Source organism: Ammospiza caudacuta, chromosome Z (assembly GCF_027887145.1).
Source record: "Ammospiza caudacuta isolate bAmmCau1 chromosome Z, bAmmCau1.pri, whole genome shotgun sequence".
Taxonomy (NCBI): Eukaryota; Metazoa; Chordata; class Aves; order Passeriformes; family Passerellidae; genus Ammospiza; species Ammospiza caudacuta.
The window spans coordinates 48650621-48671727 of record NC_080632.1 but is presented as its reverse complement, the minus strand read 5'-3'; the positions used below and the strand labels follow the sequence as shown (position 1 = coordinate 48671727).

The following is a 21107-nucleotide window of genomic DNA, read 5'->3' as shown; positions in this document are numbered from 1 at the left end:
GCTTGGAGCTCTGGAATTTATCTTTCTGCTTAGGGAAAGGCCATGGAGAACTGCAGGGAAAACTAGCTACTAACACAATAGGTGACACTGTTACAAATATATGTGTAAAGAATACAGAGAACATATAAAAGGAAAAAAAAGGCAAAACCCAAATGGCATGAACACAGGAAACGAACATTAAATTACAATCAGTGATGTACACACCGCTGTCCTCACACCGCAAAATTATGCTAGTAGCAGGTAAAAGTTTTCAGAAGTTTATGAAGATGACAAGTATATTGTTAAAATGCCTCTAAAGACCATGAAAACTACTAAGCGTGGAAGTGTAGTTTTGTCAGAATTTAAAGAGAAAAATATTCTTGAATTGTTGTTCAATGGTGCTCATCTGATATGTATTAAAAATAGGGTAATACCTGTTAAACAAAATTATTTGTGTTCAAAGGAGCTTTCAATTATTCTAGGTACATTGAAGAAATGTATGTGCTCTAAACTGTGAAAGAGAGTGAAGGGTTTTCCTTGGAGTCTCACAAGTTGCAGAGAATGCTGAAGCTGTAGCTTTTGTGCTGTGAATGGTATTTCCTTTGGCTATTTGCAAAACAAGAGCTTCCTTCAGTTTCAATTCAGCTGTTCCAGGCCTCGGTGCATTTTACAGCACAGTTTGTTTCCCAGTTTAGCAGCTCAGTTGCCAGTGTGCACATTTTTCTTCCACTACCTGGGAAAGATGACTGAAGGAAACACCAAGTATCTGCTTTTGTTTCCTGTGCCAATTGCTGAAGACTGATTTGCATTTTTCAGAGTCTATTGTAAGGCAGGTTGTTGACTCTTCACTACTCTATGCATTTGCCAGGCCCATGCCACATACTACTCACGTGCTTTATTCTTGTCCTTCTTTCTGGAAATAGGCATTTCATTCTGTATCTGAGATAAGCTGACAGGGAATGGCACTCTTTATACTGGCATCACCTTTGTATTGCAAGAGCTTTGGAGGCTGCAGAGAAGCAGGGATGCAGTCACTCCTACTTGGGGCCTGTAGAACAGCAGGAGTTATGCCAGGGTTAGCTTTCAAAAGTCTGATTCATGCAAAGTGAAGCTAATAACAACTGACATGAATGAAGAAACAGTTTATCACCAGAAGTCTTGTTGTGACATCCGAACCTTTACATCTATGTCGAAGATGAAATGGCCATAACATTTTGTAAAAGAACAAAACCCAAGGAAAAAGGACTTTAAAAATCGATAGCTTTTGCTTGCATCTGTTTATTTTCAGCTTGGTTATAGTGGTCCTGCCAAAATAATGTGTAATTATGTTTCACAGTCTGTGACTAGATCAATTTTAGAAGATAATTTTGAAGGATTTATCTTTTATAGCTTCCCATTGCTTATTCTTCTCCTCTCAGGACCTGAACACTGATTCATATTTGCATTTACTGATTAATGTATATAAACAGAGACTGTTGTGTAAAACATACATTTATTTAAAGGGTAATAGAAAATCTTACTTGAATTTACAAATTTGATGTAACCATTCTGACATTAAGCGTATTTCAGTTAATATCTTTCTAAACAAAACCTTGTGAACTGAAATTTACCACATCCTACTGTAAAGGATTTCAAACACAATCACAACTGAATTAAGAATAAGGTGAAGAAGTAGTTGCATGGTTTAGTATTAATAAACCTGAAATAGAAAAGCAGGTTTTTTTCATATAATGGTCCATCTAATGATCTGATGCACTGACGTATGCTAATAGATTTTTCAAAAAAAATATATCCCATTTTTAAACAGCATTGCAAAGCATAAATAAACTTGCTATGAAAGGAAAATCATCTTCTCTGCAGAAGCAAAAGCAAAAATAGACATGTCAGTCACTACTCGAACTGTCTGAACTGTTAGAAGATGAACTTTTTTCCTTTCGTCTCTTCTTTTTCTCCTTTTTATGATGCTTTCCTTTCTTTGATTTATGCTTTTTCCCCTTTTCCTTTTCTTTTTTGTGTGATTTTTGTTTTTTTGACTTTGGCTCATCCTCTTCTGCTGAACTTGATGAAGAAGATCTAGTAAAAAAAATGCAGATCAGTATGTAATTAAAGAAGGAAAATTACACAATAATAACTTAAGGTGTCAGAATGTTTGTAATGTCACAAATTGAATTTGGTGTAGAATTTGTACAGTAGCATCCACTGGAATGCTTATGATATCTGAGTCTGCATGTTTAACTTAAATGATTACTTTTCTAATACAACTTTCATGCCACAAAAGCAGTATGTTTATAATACAGATAAAAAAATAATGGAATAGGCAAGTTGTGTGGGTTTTTAGTTTTTGAGAAAAGAAAGACCAAGAGTACAGTCCATCAAAAAATAAAGTATGACAACAAGGTAGAGCTTCTGTTTTTTAAATATCACATGATCAGTAACAATGCTAATTAATGCCTTCATATATATGTCTCTGATGATGCAAGAATCTGAGAGAAATTGTTATGAAAAATTTTTATGTACTTGCAGCTCATACTATGGGTCTCTAACCAGCAGTGATAAGTGATTACATACAAAAATAAACTATGAGGACAATAAGTCATTAAATATTCATGAATGCTAAAGAGGGGAGTTTTATGCTACTGTTTACTTGATTAACTATTACTTGAATGTAAAGAAAACTGTTATAGATAACTATGTAGTTGTTGGCTTTCGCTATTATATATGGGCTTTTGCAAATTACTTTGATATAGTACAGTTTGTAATCTCTTTTTAACTGCTTTTTATATAGTATAATTTGTGTAGCCTTTTATGGGCAATACCCTAATCCCTGTGTACATTGTATATTTTAGTGTGACAGATATATATTATAGTTTAAGCTTTCACAAAATATTAAAATAGAGGCTATGCGCTGTATATTATAACATTGACTTTTGCAGAAGTAATTGTAGTTGTGAAATAGTAATTAATGCCTTTATTATTTTAACTAATTGACAATGGTGAAATAGCTAATATTAATTGACAATACTTGTAAAAATGGCCAAAACATCTGTATGATAAGATAACATTGAAAAGAACCAGGCAAATAACACTGGAAGAGCAAGAAGAAATCTACCACAGACCCTTTGACTATTAGTAGCTGTCAAACCACAGACCAGGGGGCCTTGTGAGAAAATAAAATACAAGACTCTCTAAGTCACATCTGCATTGTGGCACATACTCTAAGAAGATGTGGCCAGGAGTAGAACTAAGCTAAATACTTCCTGGAGCATGTAAACTCAAAGGAACGTTTAATCTTCATGAATATGCCTTTGACCAATGCAATGAAAAAGTATGTAACAAAAGTTGTTATAGTTAACCACATGCATCTGGCTATGGCTGTGCACCCAGCGCTGTTACTTTTGCTTTATCCCTTATTAAACTTTAAAAAATTTTAAAGAGTAAGACTTGTTTATCACAAAACTGACAACCAGATTGACTCTTTTCTCTTCTACTTCTTCACAACTGTAAGGGCTGTCTTCAAAAGTGGAAGTTTAAGCTACACAATGTAAATAAGGAAAAAAAAAAGCAAATACAACAAGTATTAAATCCTGTTTCTTTGTTTTGGAGGGACATCTTCTTGTGGTCTTCATATACATTTTACAGTTTGTACCTTCCAGTGCAATTCCTGGCATATTGTCTTATCAATTATCTTAACAACGAAACATTAATTTCATCTATAGTCTCACTTTAAAAATGGAAAAAAACCTCAAAAAACCAAGTCAGTCCACAGGCCAGAACTCAGATCCACAATACATTGGGGTATTATGACATTTTCCTCTGAAACTGGAGTAACACTGTTTTTAGGCTTCTATGTTAACAGGTACACTAACACTCAACACCTGTTCAGTACTAGAGAAGTTTCCCTTTTGATAACAGTGAGTTACTCAGAGCACATGTGTGTGCCTGCAGGTGTGCTTACACATGCATGTCTGCACACAAAGAACCCTACAGTCCCTGAATTTCAGAGAGCCTTCTCCACGCTGGCTAGGCTGGGGACCAACCGCACAATCCTCCTCACTTGTTCTTTTCTCATCACAGCTTGCCTAGAGTTGGACGGTCAGGGGCAGTTCTGCTTTCTCTGATCTGCAGATCTGCAGCTTGCTAGAGCTTTCAAGACTCCTATGATCCTGACTGCACAGCAGAAAGCCTGTAACTCCACCACTAATCTAAGAACATTTACCTTACCATTATTTTACCATTACCTTACCATTAGTCAGTTCTCACTGGAAAACAGAAAACTTTTCAAATGGAAGAAGTACTTGCAAATAATGTTGCATCAATAGAAGCAATATTTTCTGACAAAACACAAGTATCAAAAATATTTCTAAAGCTGTGTTTTGAAATTAAAAAGGTGTGTGAAAGTTACCTTTTCCTTGATCTTTTTAATTTTGTTTTCTCTTTGCTTTTTCTTTTTTGTTTCTTTTTTTCTTCCTCTTCATTTAGATCTATAGGTAGAAAGTTAAAGTTTAGAAAACACTTGTCTGAATTAAGATCAGCATTAAAAAATAGCTTCAATGGCAATGTCAAGTTACTACAAAATTCTTGTTAAAAGGCTTTCTTTTCCTTTCCCCAAATTTTGGTTTGTATAGCAATTTCAGAAATATATTGCAGTAGCAGCAGGACTTTTATACACAACTTACATTGTATTGACACTGATCTATGCACTAAGAATGAAGGAAGGCCTGTAAAATGTAGCAAAAAGACCTTTTCCTATACATTTATACCAGATTCAGGTTTTCATATCTGTTCTTTATCACAGAAAGGGTGATAAAGTACTGGAATGGTCTGTCCAGGGAGGTGGTGCAGTCACCATCCCTGGGTGTGCTAAAGATTGGATGTGGCTCTCAGTGCCATGGTTTAGCTGAGGTGTCAGGGCATGGGTTGGACTCAATGATCTTGAAGGTCTCTTCCAACCTAGTCATTCTGTGATTCTTCTGTATTTTAACAGTTTTGACATTTAACATACATGTCCAAGTCTGAAAACTAGAACAAATAAAATAATATTCTGTCAGGCATCCCTGAGTTACTTCCACACATTCACAAACAGCAATGCCATAAGTGAGACACATTTGAGTTAATTGTCAATGTACTGCCTACAGAAACCAGCAAAAGACTCTCCCCTAATCTGGTTGTGTCTGCCCCCTGCCCTAATGCTCTGCAGTGTGATATCATGACTTCACATTTCACTTACAAGCAATGTTTTTATGACATTGATGAAATTTCTGACCTTAGATTTTTATATACCGGTTCAAAAAGTACTTTTGAACTCTCCAAAAGGCAAATCTACCACATAAATACACATTCAACTAACAGGAAAATACTGCCTTTACAATTTATCCTTAAAAAAGATAGCCAATTTTGAGTATTTCATTTTACTCCTATGACCCTTTCCATAAAGTCTGAATGCTGGTGTAGTTATTCCTTTGCTACAATAATCACAAATTATTGGTATGTGTGTTATGGAATGGAACTTGAAATAATTTAGTATTAATAAAAGAGCAAACTACCTTTGGAGCAATGAAAAAACATGAATGATAATGCGTGAGCAAGCAGTATTTTTTAAAGAAAATAGTGCAAAATCTTGAGATGAGAAAATGGCAAAATTCCACCTGGATAACTGACAGATACACATCTCCTTACAATATACACAGCAGCCACAATTTGCAAAAGAACATATAATAAAAACAGGAAGATTAGAAGATCAAGTAAACAGCCGTTTTTTCCTGCAGATATCCTGCAGATATCCATCTAAGCTTATCTTCAATAAGCTTAGTGCTGAAAAAAACCCAACCTTTGCATTCAAAAGTACATAGTAAGTGGTAAGTATTTTTTCCAAAGAGACTTGTTCCAAGAATGTACCATTGCAGTACCAATTCAACAATCTGGATAAACAGCCCATCCATTTCTTTTAAAGTGTACAACTAACTATAGGGTTCTATCTGCCCCTTTTCCCTTCTAAATAGCATCTTCAGTAGGAACTAAACGTCAGTGCATACGAGAGCAAAAGAACAAAACATAATGAAAAACAGAAGGGCTGAGGAGAAGAATGTTCATTCATTTAAAACACGCTGAGGTGAAACTCCCCTTCTTTCTTAGGTGCACAATCTCTTTTGAGTCCAAATTCAAATCAATTCAAGTATCTGATAAACAATTCATCTATTCTTATTCTGACAAGGAGTTGATACTTAAGAGCTTCCAAATATAGAACAGTACTTCTCAAAATATGAATGACTGAATTCCAGTCTACTAGCTGTTTCAGTAAAAATCCTACTTAGAAACTGGAGAGAAATTCAGGTGTCATATTTCTCAGTAGTTAGATGTTTAAACTACATGACATAATCAAAAGATTAACTCAGAACACTCATGTTATTTTCTTCTAAGTAGCTTCTTTGTAAAAGATTAATTAATCTCTTGTATTTAGGAGCCCCTTTTGAGATATTCCAAACAGGTACATTAATAACTCTAGAAGGAAATAATCATAATACTAAAAGAGTGTGTGTATCAAACCTCTGAAGTCTAAACACAAAGTAAAAGACCTATTTTTAAATCACAGGCTAAAAGAACTAAAAGCAGTTATCAAAAAGGATAAAATGAGAGTCCCTGCACGTCAGAAGACTATTATCCAAAACCCACAAAAAACACCTTACTCTTTTTTTCACGCATGGCTTGTAATCTCTGCAGTTCCTCTTCCTCGCTGTCCTCACTGCTAGTGCTGCTAACGTCTAAAACAATATCTCTTTGAGGATCTACTCGGAGGAAGTTTCGACATTCAAATGTCAGATGACCAGCTGAACAAAATAAATACACAGAAAGAAAAATTACACTTTATCAAAAAAACATCAAAAACGTTGATTTTTGTATTATTCAGTTTTGAGAAGTGAAAGGAAAAAAGGCAGGCTGTGATCTGTGAAAGGGGCAAGAGAAAGCTCACTTTGAAAAACTCTCCAAGAATTTGACAGGTTGTACAAAGCACTGTTCAATAGTGCTTTACGGCCTCTCTCCTATTCTGCTAATTTGAAGATTTTTTCCAACTTTAGGTTCTATTTTTTAATGATCTTAGGTATTTCTTAAGAAATTACCTAAAAATACAGCATGAAATATTTCAAAAACTACAGTCAGTGTTGCATTGCTTAACTCCCTCTAGTGAAATTGTAGAATCATATTTGCCCATGAGACATAATCTTTAACAGCCAGTACTTAATACTGAATAAACTACTGCCTGACCAGTATTTTTAGTTTTCTAAGTTGCATCTTGATAATCATGACCAGCTAGAAACCTTGTGCTGAATACACCCATTGAAATAATTTTAAAAAGTGAAATTTAAAAAAAGGGAAGATATGGTTTGGGAGACACATTAATTCAAGTAGTAATTGAAATAAGCTCATGTTCTTAGTAAGGATGATAACAAACTACCTACACCTTCAAGACAGATTTTAGAAACATATAAACATGGATCATATGGTATGACTACAAATTTTCTTCTCTTTCAGAAACTTTCTGATACTTGCTGCATGTAGAAAGAAAGCACTAAATCTGTATTTATATCCACTTTCTTTGAAAGAACAGATACACAAAGCACGTAATTGACAAAATTTGTTGCAAAAGCCTTAAGAGAAAGAATGAAGAAATTTTTTTTCCCAATGTAACACTTATATAAAAAACCCAAACAGCTTAACTCACTGTGCTAAAAGTTCAAGACAATTCAGTACAAAACAGTGTCTGTTCATCCAACATTCTAAAAATAAGAGTCAGTGATTAAAAATTTGAAATCTTCACTAAGACCGGTCTCCATTAATCAGGAAAGTAGCCACAGACATTTACAATCAGTGTATAATCCAAAGCATGAGCTAAATGCCAACTGCAGAACCTGTAAGCAATAAAGGTAGCTGTTTCCTGAAATGTAAAATGCACACGATAGTATTCTCTTAGAATAAAAGTTTATACAGATTTTAAACTATTTTTTCTGGTGAATTAGATTGTACTTAACTTCAACTGAAATGCCTGCCTCTTTGCAGTCAGATTCAGAAGAAGCACAACTGCACATCTCAGTATATATCAAAAAAGATGCTTTCATTTCAAAGTTTCTCAAGTAATTGCATTGAAATGTTGTACATATGAATATAATAGCATATTTTTTTTTGCTGAGACACTCAAAGAGCATTGATAACTGTGAGAAACCAGAGAACAAACATGAAATAAACAGAAGAATGATAACATGGTAATTTAAACTGACAAATGCCTGGGGAACAACGGAGAAGAATACTTCTTTCCTTTTTTCCCCTCTCCTCAAAAGGCAGTTCCAACCAACATCGTAAACTGAAGAAAACACTGTAACTTTATATTGCTTATTACAGACTTACGGTAGCCACACTTCTTGCATCCAGCTCTGATATTATCCTTATTTCCTCCTGAAAGAGAAAATTTCACCAATTAGGTGTTGCTGAGGAGAACCTTCAAGTTTCTTTCAAATGTGGCTTGATAATGTCAATACACAGCCAGAAGTGATCACCCCTCACGAGTATTAAGTACACCAAGATCTCTTTAAAAAACTGCATTTCTAAGGCTACTTTTCTGTGCAGTAATCTACCAGAACACACTTGACTAATTTAAACTGCTAGAGATCATTTGGTCTTACAATATTTATTGCCAAATCCTAATTTGATTTATTGTGACCTTTCCACTTGTTTAGTTACAGTATGAACATAGTAATAGACATCTAACATTCCAGTGATCTGTAGTACACAATATAAATTCTAGTAGTGCAAGGATGTTGACATGTATTCACTGGAAACTCTGAAGTGATTTATATTTAAATAACAAGAATTGACTTAATAAGGCAATTAAAAAGACCAAACCAAATCAAAAATCAATCCTTGAAAACAAAGAAGGAAATTAAAAAGTCAACAAATTGTTAAGTTATTCTGAATTCAGACAACATGACCAAACACAAAAAAACACAAGAAAGCAAATGTGTAAGAAAGTGAAGACAGTAACAGTAAAGTTTGGATTCTAAACAGGGAGAAGGATCTGAATAATGCAAATTATAGGTATCGAAAGTGTGTGATTCTGCCATGTGAGACAACAGTTAAGTTAAATAGACACAGTAGGACACAATGCAGGAGAAGCACCAGGGATTTACCCCACCCCCCAACAGGTCAATCTTAATTCTTATCATTTTAGCCATTGGTAATAAAAGTGACAACTGAATTCCCAAAATCAAAGGATGCCATTCTATCTCCCAACTGAACACAGCAGAAACACCCCAGCACCTTAAGCAGTCATATACTAGCAGAAACTGAGTACATCAGTCCCATTAATTTAAACTATGACTTACTGAAACAAGCACTGTCTTTAAAAAATTCTGCTCAAAATAACAGAAACCTTCAAACCCCAAGCTGAAAAAACTACCTTGGAAACTTGGACAGCTCAGGTGTATGCCTTAAAAGAGTGTTGGAAAGCCAAGCAACAAAGATCCATACATTCCATTATAATGGATTATTTTCTGCAGATCCCAAACCCTTAATATTACACATCCCCTTCAAGGTCAGCAGTGTTCAGGTCCCTGTTTTGTGACAGTCCCTTTGTTAGAAGGACACCCATGAGTGAGATATGGAAGTAGGGAACACAGAAGAAGAGTCACAAAATAAAAATCAAAAGCATACCAATGCCATGTCACATCAGAAAAACAATCAAACCAGCATTTGCTTGTTCACTACTTCTTGGGACTAGAAAACAAGATCACCCAAGCCACCTACTTTGTCCTAATTTTCTGAAATATTTCTGAGTTAACCCCAACCCCATTGCATAGCTGACCCATAGGTAAAGAAAGATTTGGTATTCCAGCCAAGGGAGGTCAGCACAGTCATGTGCACCCTACAGAAATCTGCAGTGTAAGTCAGGATCTCCAATAGAGACACCCAGCAGATAACAAGAATGCAAATATTGTCACCAAACATTCCTACGAAATTCCTAGGACTGACATTTTGTTATTGTTTTAGGCTTTAAATAATAATGTTAGAAGCAAGTGTTTAGACTAGATGAAATTTTAGCTGACTAAAAGCAAACTCATTGCAAGAAGCTTCCTTTCTCACTCCTTCTTCCCTCATCTTAATTTTCAAGACAATAAATGGCACAAAACTAAGGACTTCATTCGTTCAGTGGAGCATAAGACTGAAAAGAAAACCTTTGGAAACCTTTGAATGCAAACACGTCTTCCTCAAAACTTCCTTCTAGAATGGGAACAAGCTTCTGAAGACCTTCGTTTCATCAGAGAAGCAGACCACCAAAGCTCAGGCCTGCTCACCTGCTCCCGAACCACTCACTCCCGGTTTTTCAGGGCAAGAAAACCCTACGGAGCAATGGTAATCGCGTTCAAATCGCGCAGGTGTTTCTGCCTGCCCTGACTCACAGGCACAACCTACTGGGACACAAGCACTAACCCAGAACGGCGGCGGAGGAGAAAAGCCCAGATAACCAGCTAGCCTCAGAGGAGGCCGTGAGAACGCAGCGCTGGGTCACACAGGAGCTCGGGGAGGGGCTCCGCAGCCACAAGAGGAACTCGCCCGCAGCGCTGCCCCTGCCCAACGCGGCCACGGCCCCATTCCCATCCCCATTCCCGTCTCCATCCCCATCTCCATCTCCCAGCCGCTGCCCCCGGCAGCGCGGACTGGAGCAGTGCCCGCCGCCCTCCGCACGCTTCCCCGTGCCGCGCTCAGCTGCGCGCCGTCCCCGCGCAATTGTCCCACTTGTCCACCGCCCCGCCGCTCGTTCCCGTTCCCGTTCCCGTCCCCAAGCTGCCGGGCGGAGCCGGCCGGCACTGCCCCGGGCAGGCGCCCCTCACCCGGCAGCGCCATCCCGCCGCTCTCTCCCGACTGCACCGGCCCGCACGCTCAGCGACGCCTCTCCCCGCCGGAAGGCTTTGCCCGGCGCACTCCCGGACCGTACCACTCCCAGGGAAGGCAGGGGGCCTCAGCACCTCTAGGGCGGGAGCCACGGTGGGAGACCACAGATGTGTAGAGAAACCTTCGGGTCTTTCCCAGGACACGTTCTTTCTCAGTGAATCTCGGAGAGGCTCCGGCCGAGGACTCATTTCTTCATCCTTTCTTCCGGCTTGTGTAACTTCATCCCCCTCTTCTCCGAACTGCGTAGGGGCGCCCAGGATGTCGGGCGGCTCGGGGCGGTAGGAAGTGTCGGAGGCGAGGGGGGTGCCGCGTCGGTCGCTGGGGAGGGCTCACCGACCGGGCCGGTCTTTTCCTCACCATGAGCAACATCTACATCCAGGAGCCGCCCACCAACGGGAAGGTGAGGCTTGTGGGGTGAAATCCTGAAGAAGTTGTATGTTGTTGGGTTATGGGGGGACAGCGAGATGAACACATGGTGATTGGGGTTGGCGAGGTCGTTGTTTCTGTGGCGGATTGGTTTGGTTAAAGTTACTTCTTTGATGCTGCTGGAGTCAAAGCATGAGGCGTGATGCATGATGTCTGGAGACATACAACAGAGCAGTCCTCGGAGACGTAAAATAGAGGAGTCCTCTATTCCCTATTATATCTTATCTCGTTAATTTTGTTATGAACTCTCACTGAATGTAATGATGTTCCTTGTAAGAGTTATACCTTTGGGTATTTATGGGTTTTGGTTTTTTCCCATGTTGTTTCGTTATAAAAATGATAAAGGGTATCTTAAGTTTCTATAAAGCATCGGCCATGTTATGTTATGAATGTTATGTATATTATTACAGCTATATTATACATCTTTATTATACTTTATATTTATAATATTGATTCAGAGCTGTATCTCAAGTTCTGAAATGCAAGTTAGAACTAACAGTAGCTGCCTGACACACTTAAATATATACCAGTCTTACAAATATAACAAATTCAGATTTTTTTTTTTAGGCAGATATACTTTTTGATCAGTGACTAAATTACAGTAAAACTGAGGCTGCATTTATCTGTATGTTTGTAGGTTTTGCTGAGAACTACAGCAGGAGAGATAGATATAGAATTATGGTCAAAAGAAGCTCCAAAAGCATGCAGAAATTTCATCCAGCTGTGTATGGAAGGTAATGACTGAATGGGATGGGAGTTGTTGAAATTAATTTCTGTGCCATCTTTGGTCCCTTTATGTAAAATGAAAGTCGCAATTATGTTTTGACTTTAGTATGTTAATAAGTTTATTTCTGTTTAGGAATTATTAATTAACAGCCAGACAATGTTCTTCAAGGTTGCCAGTGAAGCTGGTGGAGAAAAAAAAGTAAAAATTTTGGATGGTTTTCTCAAATTAAGCTGACAACATGGTATTGAAACATTGTCTTTCAGAGTCTTGAGAGACCTACTTCCAGCAAATATCTACAAAGTATAGCAACTTCAGTGTGTGAATGAAATGACAGTGATGCAATATTGGACATTCTCCAAAATTCTCATTTCTGCATCACAATTTACACTACCTTTTTTTTTTTTTCTGCGAGTGCTCCTAATGTTTCAGTTATTGTATTTTTTTTGTTGCTAAAAGCTCTGTAAAACTTTTCACTGAAGTGGTGGGTACCAGAATGATAAGCCCCCTACTGAGAAAACTGGAACAAAAATCTGTGAAAGACTTGATACCTTTATATGTTTTCTAACTTGTGTTATTTTCCCATTTACGCATTTGTAGAATTGTGAAGAGTTCTTTTAGCCTTCATCTGTTAAACAAAAATAGCAGTCTAGGCTTTGTGCCTCCAGCACAGATCCAGTTTGTTTTGTCCAGTCTCTTTTCCCTAATTTTGAGACTTTTTGCAATGGTAAAAGAATTCCTTAGCCCATGATAAAGGTTCATGTATACTCAGTGGGCTTTATTTGCTTTCTGATTTTTTTTTTAAATTGCTGCGTAGCATCTTGTGCTTCATAATACATTTAAGTATTTCTCATTAATATCCCAGCATATAACCATCCACGACTGTGTCTAGTTATGCTGCAACATTTGCACACCCTACTTTGTTTTGCAGCATGCTGCAGATTTATTCTTTATTTTTTATTATTGTTATATCAACCAGGGTTTTGGTTCAGGTAATTTTTTCTTTTCATTCCTTTTGTTTTTTTATGATCTTGTAACCTCTGTCAGATAAATAGATAGATAAAAGAAGATAACTTAGAGAGCAAAATGTACCACATATTTCATTCTGCAAAAATTATTGGTTTAGGTATAGTATAGTAGTAGTATAGGTGATGAAAAGTGTTCTATGCTGGTGAGTGAAAGTACAAATCATCTGTATATGGGTATTGCTAATGTTGCATGTGAGATCTCGTCCAGAATAGAGCACAGTATTTCTAGTTCTCCTTTTAAGTTGGTGTATTTTGATAGTGTCATTACAGTAATAAAAACTTAAAAGCTGAAAATACTGTAATTCTTCAAGGTCATCTTGTCAGTGATGGGCAGGATTTTTTGCAAAAGAAACATGTGACACTACAGGATGTGATCTCGTAAGTCTGTGGAGAACAGAAGGGAACCAAATAGAAGCCAACAGTGGAATCTAGTTTCAGTATTTGCTTTCTGGAACTTCAGTCTCTGGACATCTCTGCATGATCTATATCAAAGTTTAATATCTTACTCTTTTTTCATTTTTTTTAGAGTATTACAATAACACAATATTTCACAGAGTAGTGCCTGGCTTTATTGTGCAAGGGGGTGACCCTACTGGTACTGGATCAGGAGGAGAGTCGGTCTATGGAGCTCCTTTCAAGGTGTGTATCTATAACTTACACATTAATTTGTTTGGTATCCTCTACCCATTGTTCTTCCTACCAAGTTCTGAAAAATCAAATCTTATATGAAATGCATACTTGTGCAGTAGTTGCCTTCATGTGCTGCTTCAGTGTGTTTGGATATGCTCTTCTAAATTGAGAGTTCTTAGACCCAGCTATGCTGGTATAATGATAAACCTGGGGGCTTAGCAGCTGTGTTCTGTTCTGCCTGTTTTATTTCAGGTGGGGCAGGCACCTTTAATTTGTGACTGAAGCTGCAAAGCCTATTTCTGGCCCTTCCACCTTCTTGCTGCTAGACTTTTACATCTAGCATGAGCCTGAGGTTTGTGGGAGGGAGTGGTACCTGAGCAGAGAACAAAGCAAAAATTACCAATATTGTAGTAGCACTGCCGCTTCAAAGTAGTGGTATCTCAGTATTGCAGTGTTTAGCATTGTGATATTACAGTGGTATTCTTCATGTTCTCCTTGCTTTGAAAGGAGTCCTATTTTGTCTTCTTAATTCCAAAAAATGTTCTTCCTATGGATTTCTGCATTACTCTACTATTACAACCTGTTATTGCACCATTAGTAACCTTATATGAATTAGGATTTAAATTAATTTTTCGCATAAATACAGTAATTGTTGTCAAGAATAGTATTTTTGCAAGAAATGTATGAAATGCAGTTACTTTTTAAAATGCTTTTTATTTTCTTAATATTAGGGGGATAACAAATGCAAATAAAAACAATGAATAACAATTGATTTTTAGGCAATGAGTGAAAAAAGATAAAATTAACAAGACAGAACTTAGAATTTTTTAAATTAGTAATGTGTCTTTCTGTTACTGATATTTAGTTTTTAATTTTGTTTGTGGTGTGTTTATGGTTTCTTTTGAAGATTGTTCATTTGTTTGCATTATTGTAGGCACTAGGGATTAGAAATACTGACTAAAAATAATTTTTGCCACTCATAGTAGGAACTTTTAAATATAATTCTGGTACTGAGTTTCAAAATACTTGGGATTTATTACTGCCTGAACTCAAAAGAAAACTAGCAGCATTTTTTTTCTGCGTGTGCATGCTGATGTAAGTGATCTCACTCCTATCACGCTGCAGCTAAAGGAGTGAAAAGATAGTTTTATACTGAAGTTGTTCTCTTTTCTGTCCTGCCTTTACCAGGATGAGTTCCACTCACGATTGCGATTTAATCGAAGAGGACTTGTTGCTATGGCCAATGCTGGGCCCCATGATAACGGGAGTCAGTTTTTCTTTACATTGGGTCGTGCAGATGAGCTTAACAACAAGCACACAATCTTTGGAAAGGTCTGTTACATGAATTGGAGTCCCAGTTTAAGTCTGACAGAAGCTGCTACAAGTTTCTCTGAAGGCCAGTTTGGTATTGTTTGATGCTATGTGCATTTGAAATTTATTTTAGTGCTTCTATGCTCTCTCCATTCTCTTTGTTTCCTATATCTGGCAGAAATCTGTGGATTGTTCCTGTTATTATCTGTTTGGCTGTTTTTATTCTTCTAGATTGTATTTGCATCTTGTGCTGCCTTTAAATAATCTTATTTGTATTATTATGCCTCTGTTATTAATTGGTTCATCTAATACTAATGACATGTTAGAAAATTCCGTTTAGAATTAATTTGATTCTAATTACCCAAGAAAAGTCAGGATGATGAAAAACATTAGATGAATTTGCCACTCTCATGATTTACTTAAAAGAAAATATAGCAGATCTTTTTTTATTTCAGTGGTTTTCATTTTCCTGTTTCATAGCTCACAGTAACACTTCAACATCTTCATCTGCCTACATTCTCAAAACTACCTGTATTCCTTTAACTTTTCCCATTAAATTCAAAAACCCAAACTTTTGTACATTGTACTTGCTATCTTTTAGAAGTCTTACATGCTTACGATATTTCCTATAGCAGTTGTACTTACAAAATTTTTTACATAGTAATTGCCTTGTATTTTGCAGAATAAATAACACAAATTACAGTCATGAACTTTCAAGCCTTTCTTTGTAAATTTGCCAGGTTACAGGGGATACAATATATAACATGTTGCGCCTGGCTGAAGTAGAAGTTGACAAAGAAGAGAGACCTCTCAGTCCACACAAAATAAGAAGCAGTGAGGTGAGTATGTTCTGTTTTGAAATGGGACATTCTGAAGTTCTTTTGTGCATAGTGTTCAGAAAATTTGGCTTGTCCTTTTGCATATTTTAAAATATTGAGCTACTTAATGACAAAATATTTACTAAAGGTGTGTTTAAAATACTGTTTTTTTAAATAGGTTTTGTTTAATCCGTTTGATGACATTATCCCACGACCAAACAGAAAACTGAAGAAAGACAAACCAGAGGAAGAAACTAAAAAGTCCAAAGTAAAAGGCACAAAGTAAATATATGCAACAGAAGTGGTGGTTCATTTTCTTTCACCTTTTAATTTTTTGTGGTTTGGCAGGTTTTTACTTCCATTTCTGCCTTTGAAGCACTTCCTTGTTTCCGGCGGGTGAGGTCGTGCAAATCTAGTTTCTCTGACTGAAATGTTACTGTGCATCTGCTGAGCTGTAACTGTTGCATGCATGGTGATAGTTTGTTGAAAATAATAGAAGGTAGTTTGTCTTTCCCATGTCCCACAAAGTGCAGTCATCTGACTGAGACAACGCTGCAGGTGAAACCTACTGGTAGGAGTTACTGGGTCACAGCTCAATTGCTTGGGATTTTTTGAACATATTTTATCAGATACCATTTCTCCCCACTGAAGACCTTAGCAAGAGGCAGACATTTTGACATGGGAAATCTTAGTTTCTCTGAATGAAAATTCACAAACATGCAATAGAAAGTAGTAGAAACTCTAAAGTGGGCATGCTGTCAGTTCTGCTGCATAAAAATAGAACATGTTGCAACTGACTGGTTCCAACAGTGTGAACAATTAACTCTTGAAATATAAGTTATAGCTCATAGTTTTTTAATTGCATTCTGTGAATGAATACACATTTGATATGTTTCTGAGCTGTCATATCTTGAAAATCTTGTGTCTTGAATGCTGCTCTGTTGAGAAAAGAAATACAACAGAACTGTCAGCTGGGAAAGCAAGTCAAGACAGGATTTCTTAATTTGTGTCTTAACTGATGCTTTGCTATCCTTGTTGTATCTCAGGAGTATAATACAACATGCTTTTCTGAATATTTATGATTTTTTGCAAAGCAAAATGCAATAGTTTCTTGGAATTGGTACATTTAGCAGGATAAAAGGTTTTTTTAAAAGGTCATGTACAGCACGACTGTAATGTATTTAAAGTTAATGGAATGTTAGTAAGACAATATTTAAAATTTTACTAGGAATTTTCTTTTTTCTCTTAAAGAAATTTTAATCTGCTTTCCTTTGGGGAAGAAGCTGAAGAAGAAGAGGAAGAAGTCAGTAGAGTTAGTCAGGTATTGTACCAAATTATCATTATTTGTCTTTTTAGCCTAATTACCTTTTCTGCATGTTTATGGAAAGTTTTTAAGTTTTGAGTCTTCTTCTTATGTTTATATTTTGAACAATAATAATAGCAGTTTGTTCAGTTTTTAGGATTCTGCTGTTACAGCATTTTGCAAAAACAGAAGTTTTTAGTTTTCTTGATTTTGAGGGTACCTTCAATTACTGCATGGAATTTTTACATTTCCGTGAACAAAAAGTTTCATAGTATAAATCTATGTCTGCTGTTTAAAAGTCATGGAAGCAATAAGTACGTTATCTTTTTCAAGTCCTTTATTTATGATTGCAATTATATGGTAAAATACTTGAATACTGAGGATCATTTTATACATTTCCAGCACACGCTTAGCTCCATTTTCTTACATATATTCATCCATCTGTGAGCAAAGTGAAGTGTGGTTATTGTGGAGAAAATAGTCCATTGTCATAATTTAATAGTGCACCATAGTGAAATGTTCACATTCCAGGATTGCACGTATAATTTTTGGTCTAACATTTCCTTCCCTGATTTAGCATTTAAATAAGGCTAGTTTAAAATTTTCTTAAATAAATTTCTGATTTCATTTCTACTGCTGACCAAGTTGTTTGCTAGATTTCTAGGCTTTCTACAGTACCTCACCACTTCAGTTAGTGATCAGACTACATGGTCCTGCATCTTGTAGCACATAAGTGAAAAAACAGTTGTTAGTCCTCAGAAGTTAGCTAAAATACAAAAGGAAAACAGTGAATAATGATGGACAATATTATGGTAATGTGATATCAGTCAGAATGATAGTAGAGATTTGTTACAACAGCAGCTTTAACTACTTTTCTTTTTTTTTTCCAACTTACCAGTCAGACAAAGTTTACTTGTTTAGCTTAATATGTTCATCTACTGTTTTGCTCTTTCTGTTTATCTGGCTTATAATACTGGGTTTGATTCAGTTGCCTGGACTTCCTTTCTTTTCATGCCAAATACTTGGTTTCAGTTTAAAATTGTCTAAATAGAATGCTTCTTTCATTATAAACCGAGTTTCAGTGTTTTAAGGCTCTCTTTCAACTCAGCCTCAAAATCTCATCTGTCTATTTGTCCTGACTAAATTCTGCATTGATTGTAGCTAGATAATTAACCATAACAACTCTTTATGAAGAATTTATCTTCATTCTTTGTACCAGAATAAAGCCTTATTTTTGATACCTCATTGTTTGTTCATAATAGGCCTAGATCAGTGTCTCTAGTTCTGGTCATTATCTTAATCTGTTTAAGTTGAAGTACATGAATATCAGCACTAACTTGCATTCTCTGTTTTTGATAAGAAAAATGGAAGGTCAAAGTTGTTATTGAGATCCTTGAATCCACAAAATCCTATGAGCTTTTTGTGGGTGCTAGATGCAGTAAGTCTTGCTTGTTTAAGAAGGGCAGAGAAGTTCTGGGTGAAACCCCTCAAGCTATGAACCAGATCAAGGCTGTTAGTGCGGTTGGGGATTTGGCTGTTGATCAGTGTTAGCCTTCGGTGTCCAGGCTCATTGTCTGTACCTGTTTGGAGCACTGTGCCATACACAGCCCCACCACCACTCCAAACACACCACCCCTTCCTTAATGAAGAAATTATCTTTTCATGTTGCTGAATGTGTTAGTCTTTGTTTTCTACATAATAAAAAACTTCAGTTGTATTTAAATGACTAAGATTTTGTCCACTTGACTAATGTGTTCCCAAAAGCATTAGACAATGCATCTGCAATGGAGACATTCACAGTACAGGTCACAGCACAGACTGTTCCTGTAACAGAGATTTTCAGTCTGATTTTTCTCTGAAAATTAAGAATTTTTTTTTCAGATTAGCATGTAGAATGCTTTCTAACTGCAGTCTTTTTGCCTGAAGACCTTATGTAGTAGATTTATTTGACTCCTTGTGTCAGTAAATTATTCTTAAATTATGTGTTCCAGACTGATGTATAGCAGTTAGTTAATTTCTTTTTTTTCCTTAGGGATCTAATTAGTGTAATTAATAAGTACTGTTTTATACATGGTGGTTCTTTCAATTGTCATGTGTCATTATTGGGAATTAAGTTCTAACCCCTTTATTCACTTAAGTGTATATATGCTAGACCTACCATCTTTATGATGTGTAATGATTGTACATGACTAAACAATATCTTTTTTTTTTCCTCTCTCTCTGTCTTTAAAACTAAGTGCACTGCTATTGCAAAAATAAATCTGTGGAGCGAGTTTGATGATTCTCTTTCTTCTGTTCTTAAAAGTGTTTATGCTTACTGGATAGACTAAAGCTAAAAAGAAACAAGTTATGTGTTTGTTACCATAATCCTTTTTCACTGTCTAACCTCTTAAACTGAAATGAATAATAACTTTTTTCTTTTAACAGAGCATGAAGGGAAAAAGTAAAAGTAGTCATGATCTCCTGAAGGATGATCCACATCTTAGCTCAGTTCCTGCTGTCAAAAGGTTAGTATGTGATTTCCAATTTCTAGAACAGATCTACTTTCAATATGTTATACCCATTTATGCACATGTATACTCATGAGAAATGTCAATTCACGTTACTATTTAAAAAATTAAGAGTGCCAATGCTAGATCAGACCAAATATTTCTCTAACCGACTAAGCTGTCACCACCACTGGCCCTCAGTGGACGCCCAGTAAAGAGTGAAAAGGGTGCGAATGTAAAGTTTATCTGAGTAGTTGCTCAGCTTCCTCTCAGGTTTCACCTCAGAGGACTGTCAGGTTTTGATGTGGTTCCTCTATTCAGTAACCTTTAATAGAGCTCTTCTCAAAGTGTATATTAAGTCTCTTGTAACATTGTTTCAGTTCACAAGTCCTCTTCACTACCAGAGGAAGTATCTCCCCTTTTTGTTCTGAACCTGAATGCTACTAGTGGCATTTCGTAAGTTCTAACTCGCATTCTGGAAGAGACAGTGAGCTGACAGCCCCTTTTATACCTCTCTTTACCACTGTCCTTTCTTACTCCTACTATCTCTTTCATAGCCTAAACTTTTAAAGATACTTAAATTTTCTTCATGTCGAAGATGTTCTTTGCTGTGATTATTCTCGAGGATTGCTTTTCCCAACCTTCTAACCCTACTTATGCTTGAAAATACCTTTTTTTTTTCCAAATCTAAAGAACAAGCAAAATATCAGGTTAATCATAAATCTGCATGCTTTAATAAACTCAGTTTTCTTATCTAGTTTTACTACTTCATAAATTCTGATTTTTAACCACAGTTGAATTATAAAGTGAGAAAATTCCATGAAAATATGTGAACTCTGAGAATTTGCTTATCTTAGAATCCTAGACTAGCTGGTTTGGAAGGAACCATTAAAATTTATCACATCTAGCCCCCCTTTTAGTGAGCAGGGACATCTCCAGCTAGATCAGGTTGTGCAGCACCCCATTCAGCCAGGCCTTGAATGTTTCCAGGAATGGAGCATTTACCTTCTCTCTGGGCAGCCTCCTCACCAGTATCTCACCATCTATATCATAAAAAACATCTTCCTTATGTTTAGTCTGAATTTACTCCTTTCTGGTTGAAAACCACTACCCCTTGTTCTTTCACAACGGGCCCTGCTAAAAAGTCTGTCCCCATCTTACAGACCCATGTTAAGTATGAAAAGGCTGCATGCTATAAGGTGTCCCTGGAGTCTTCCCTTATCCAGGCTGAACGATCGTGCCTTTCCCCATTGGAGAGGTGATCGTCTTCATGGCTCTCCTCCAGAGTCCCTCCAGCAGGTCCCTGTCCTTGCTGTGCTGTGCCCCCAGAGCTGACGCAGCCCTGCAGGTGGGGTCTCAGCAGAGCAGAGCAGAGGGGCAGAATCCCCTCCCTGCCCTGCTGCCCACCCTGCTCTGGATGCAGCCCAGGACACAGTTGGCTTTCTGGACTTCAGGTGTACA

General features: G+C 36.8%; 2 protein-coding genes across 2 annotated transcripts in view; one reads left to right on the top strand and one right to left on the bottom strand.

The window, feature by feature from the left end:
- Positions 1-1045: 1045 nt before the first annotated feature.
- On the bottom strand, positions 1046-11105 carry SREK1IP1 (SREK1 interacting protein 1). Its single transcript, XM_058824123.1, is given in 6 exon segments — positions 1046-2052; positions 4382-4460; positions 6663-6803; positions 8377-8424; positions 10857-10982; positions 10985-11105. Coding segments are annotated over 6 exon segments (705 nt in total). The 3' UTR covers positions 1046-1862.
- Positions 11106-11184: 79 nt separating this feature from the next.
- Positions 11185-21107, top strand: part of CWC27 (CWC27 spliceosome associated cyclophilin) — a 95221-nt gene continuing 85298 nt past the window's right edge. The window contains exons 1-8 of the mRNA XM_058823773.1: positions 11185-11317; positions 11981-12077; positions 13622-13734; positions 14914-15057; positions 15777-15875; positions 16033-16136; positions 17106-17175; positions 19585-19664. Coding sequence (XP_058679756.1) covers positions 11276-11317; positions 11981-12077; positions 13622-13734; positions 14914-15057; positions 15777-15875; positions 16033-16136; positions 17106-17175; positions 19585-19664 — 749 coding nt within the window. The 5' untranslated portion in view covers positions 11185-11275. The remainder of the gene's footprint in view (positions 11318-11980; positions 12078-13621; positions 13735-14913; positions 15058-15776; positions 15876-16032; positions 16137-17105; positions 17176-19584; positions 19665-21107) is intronic.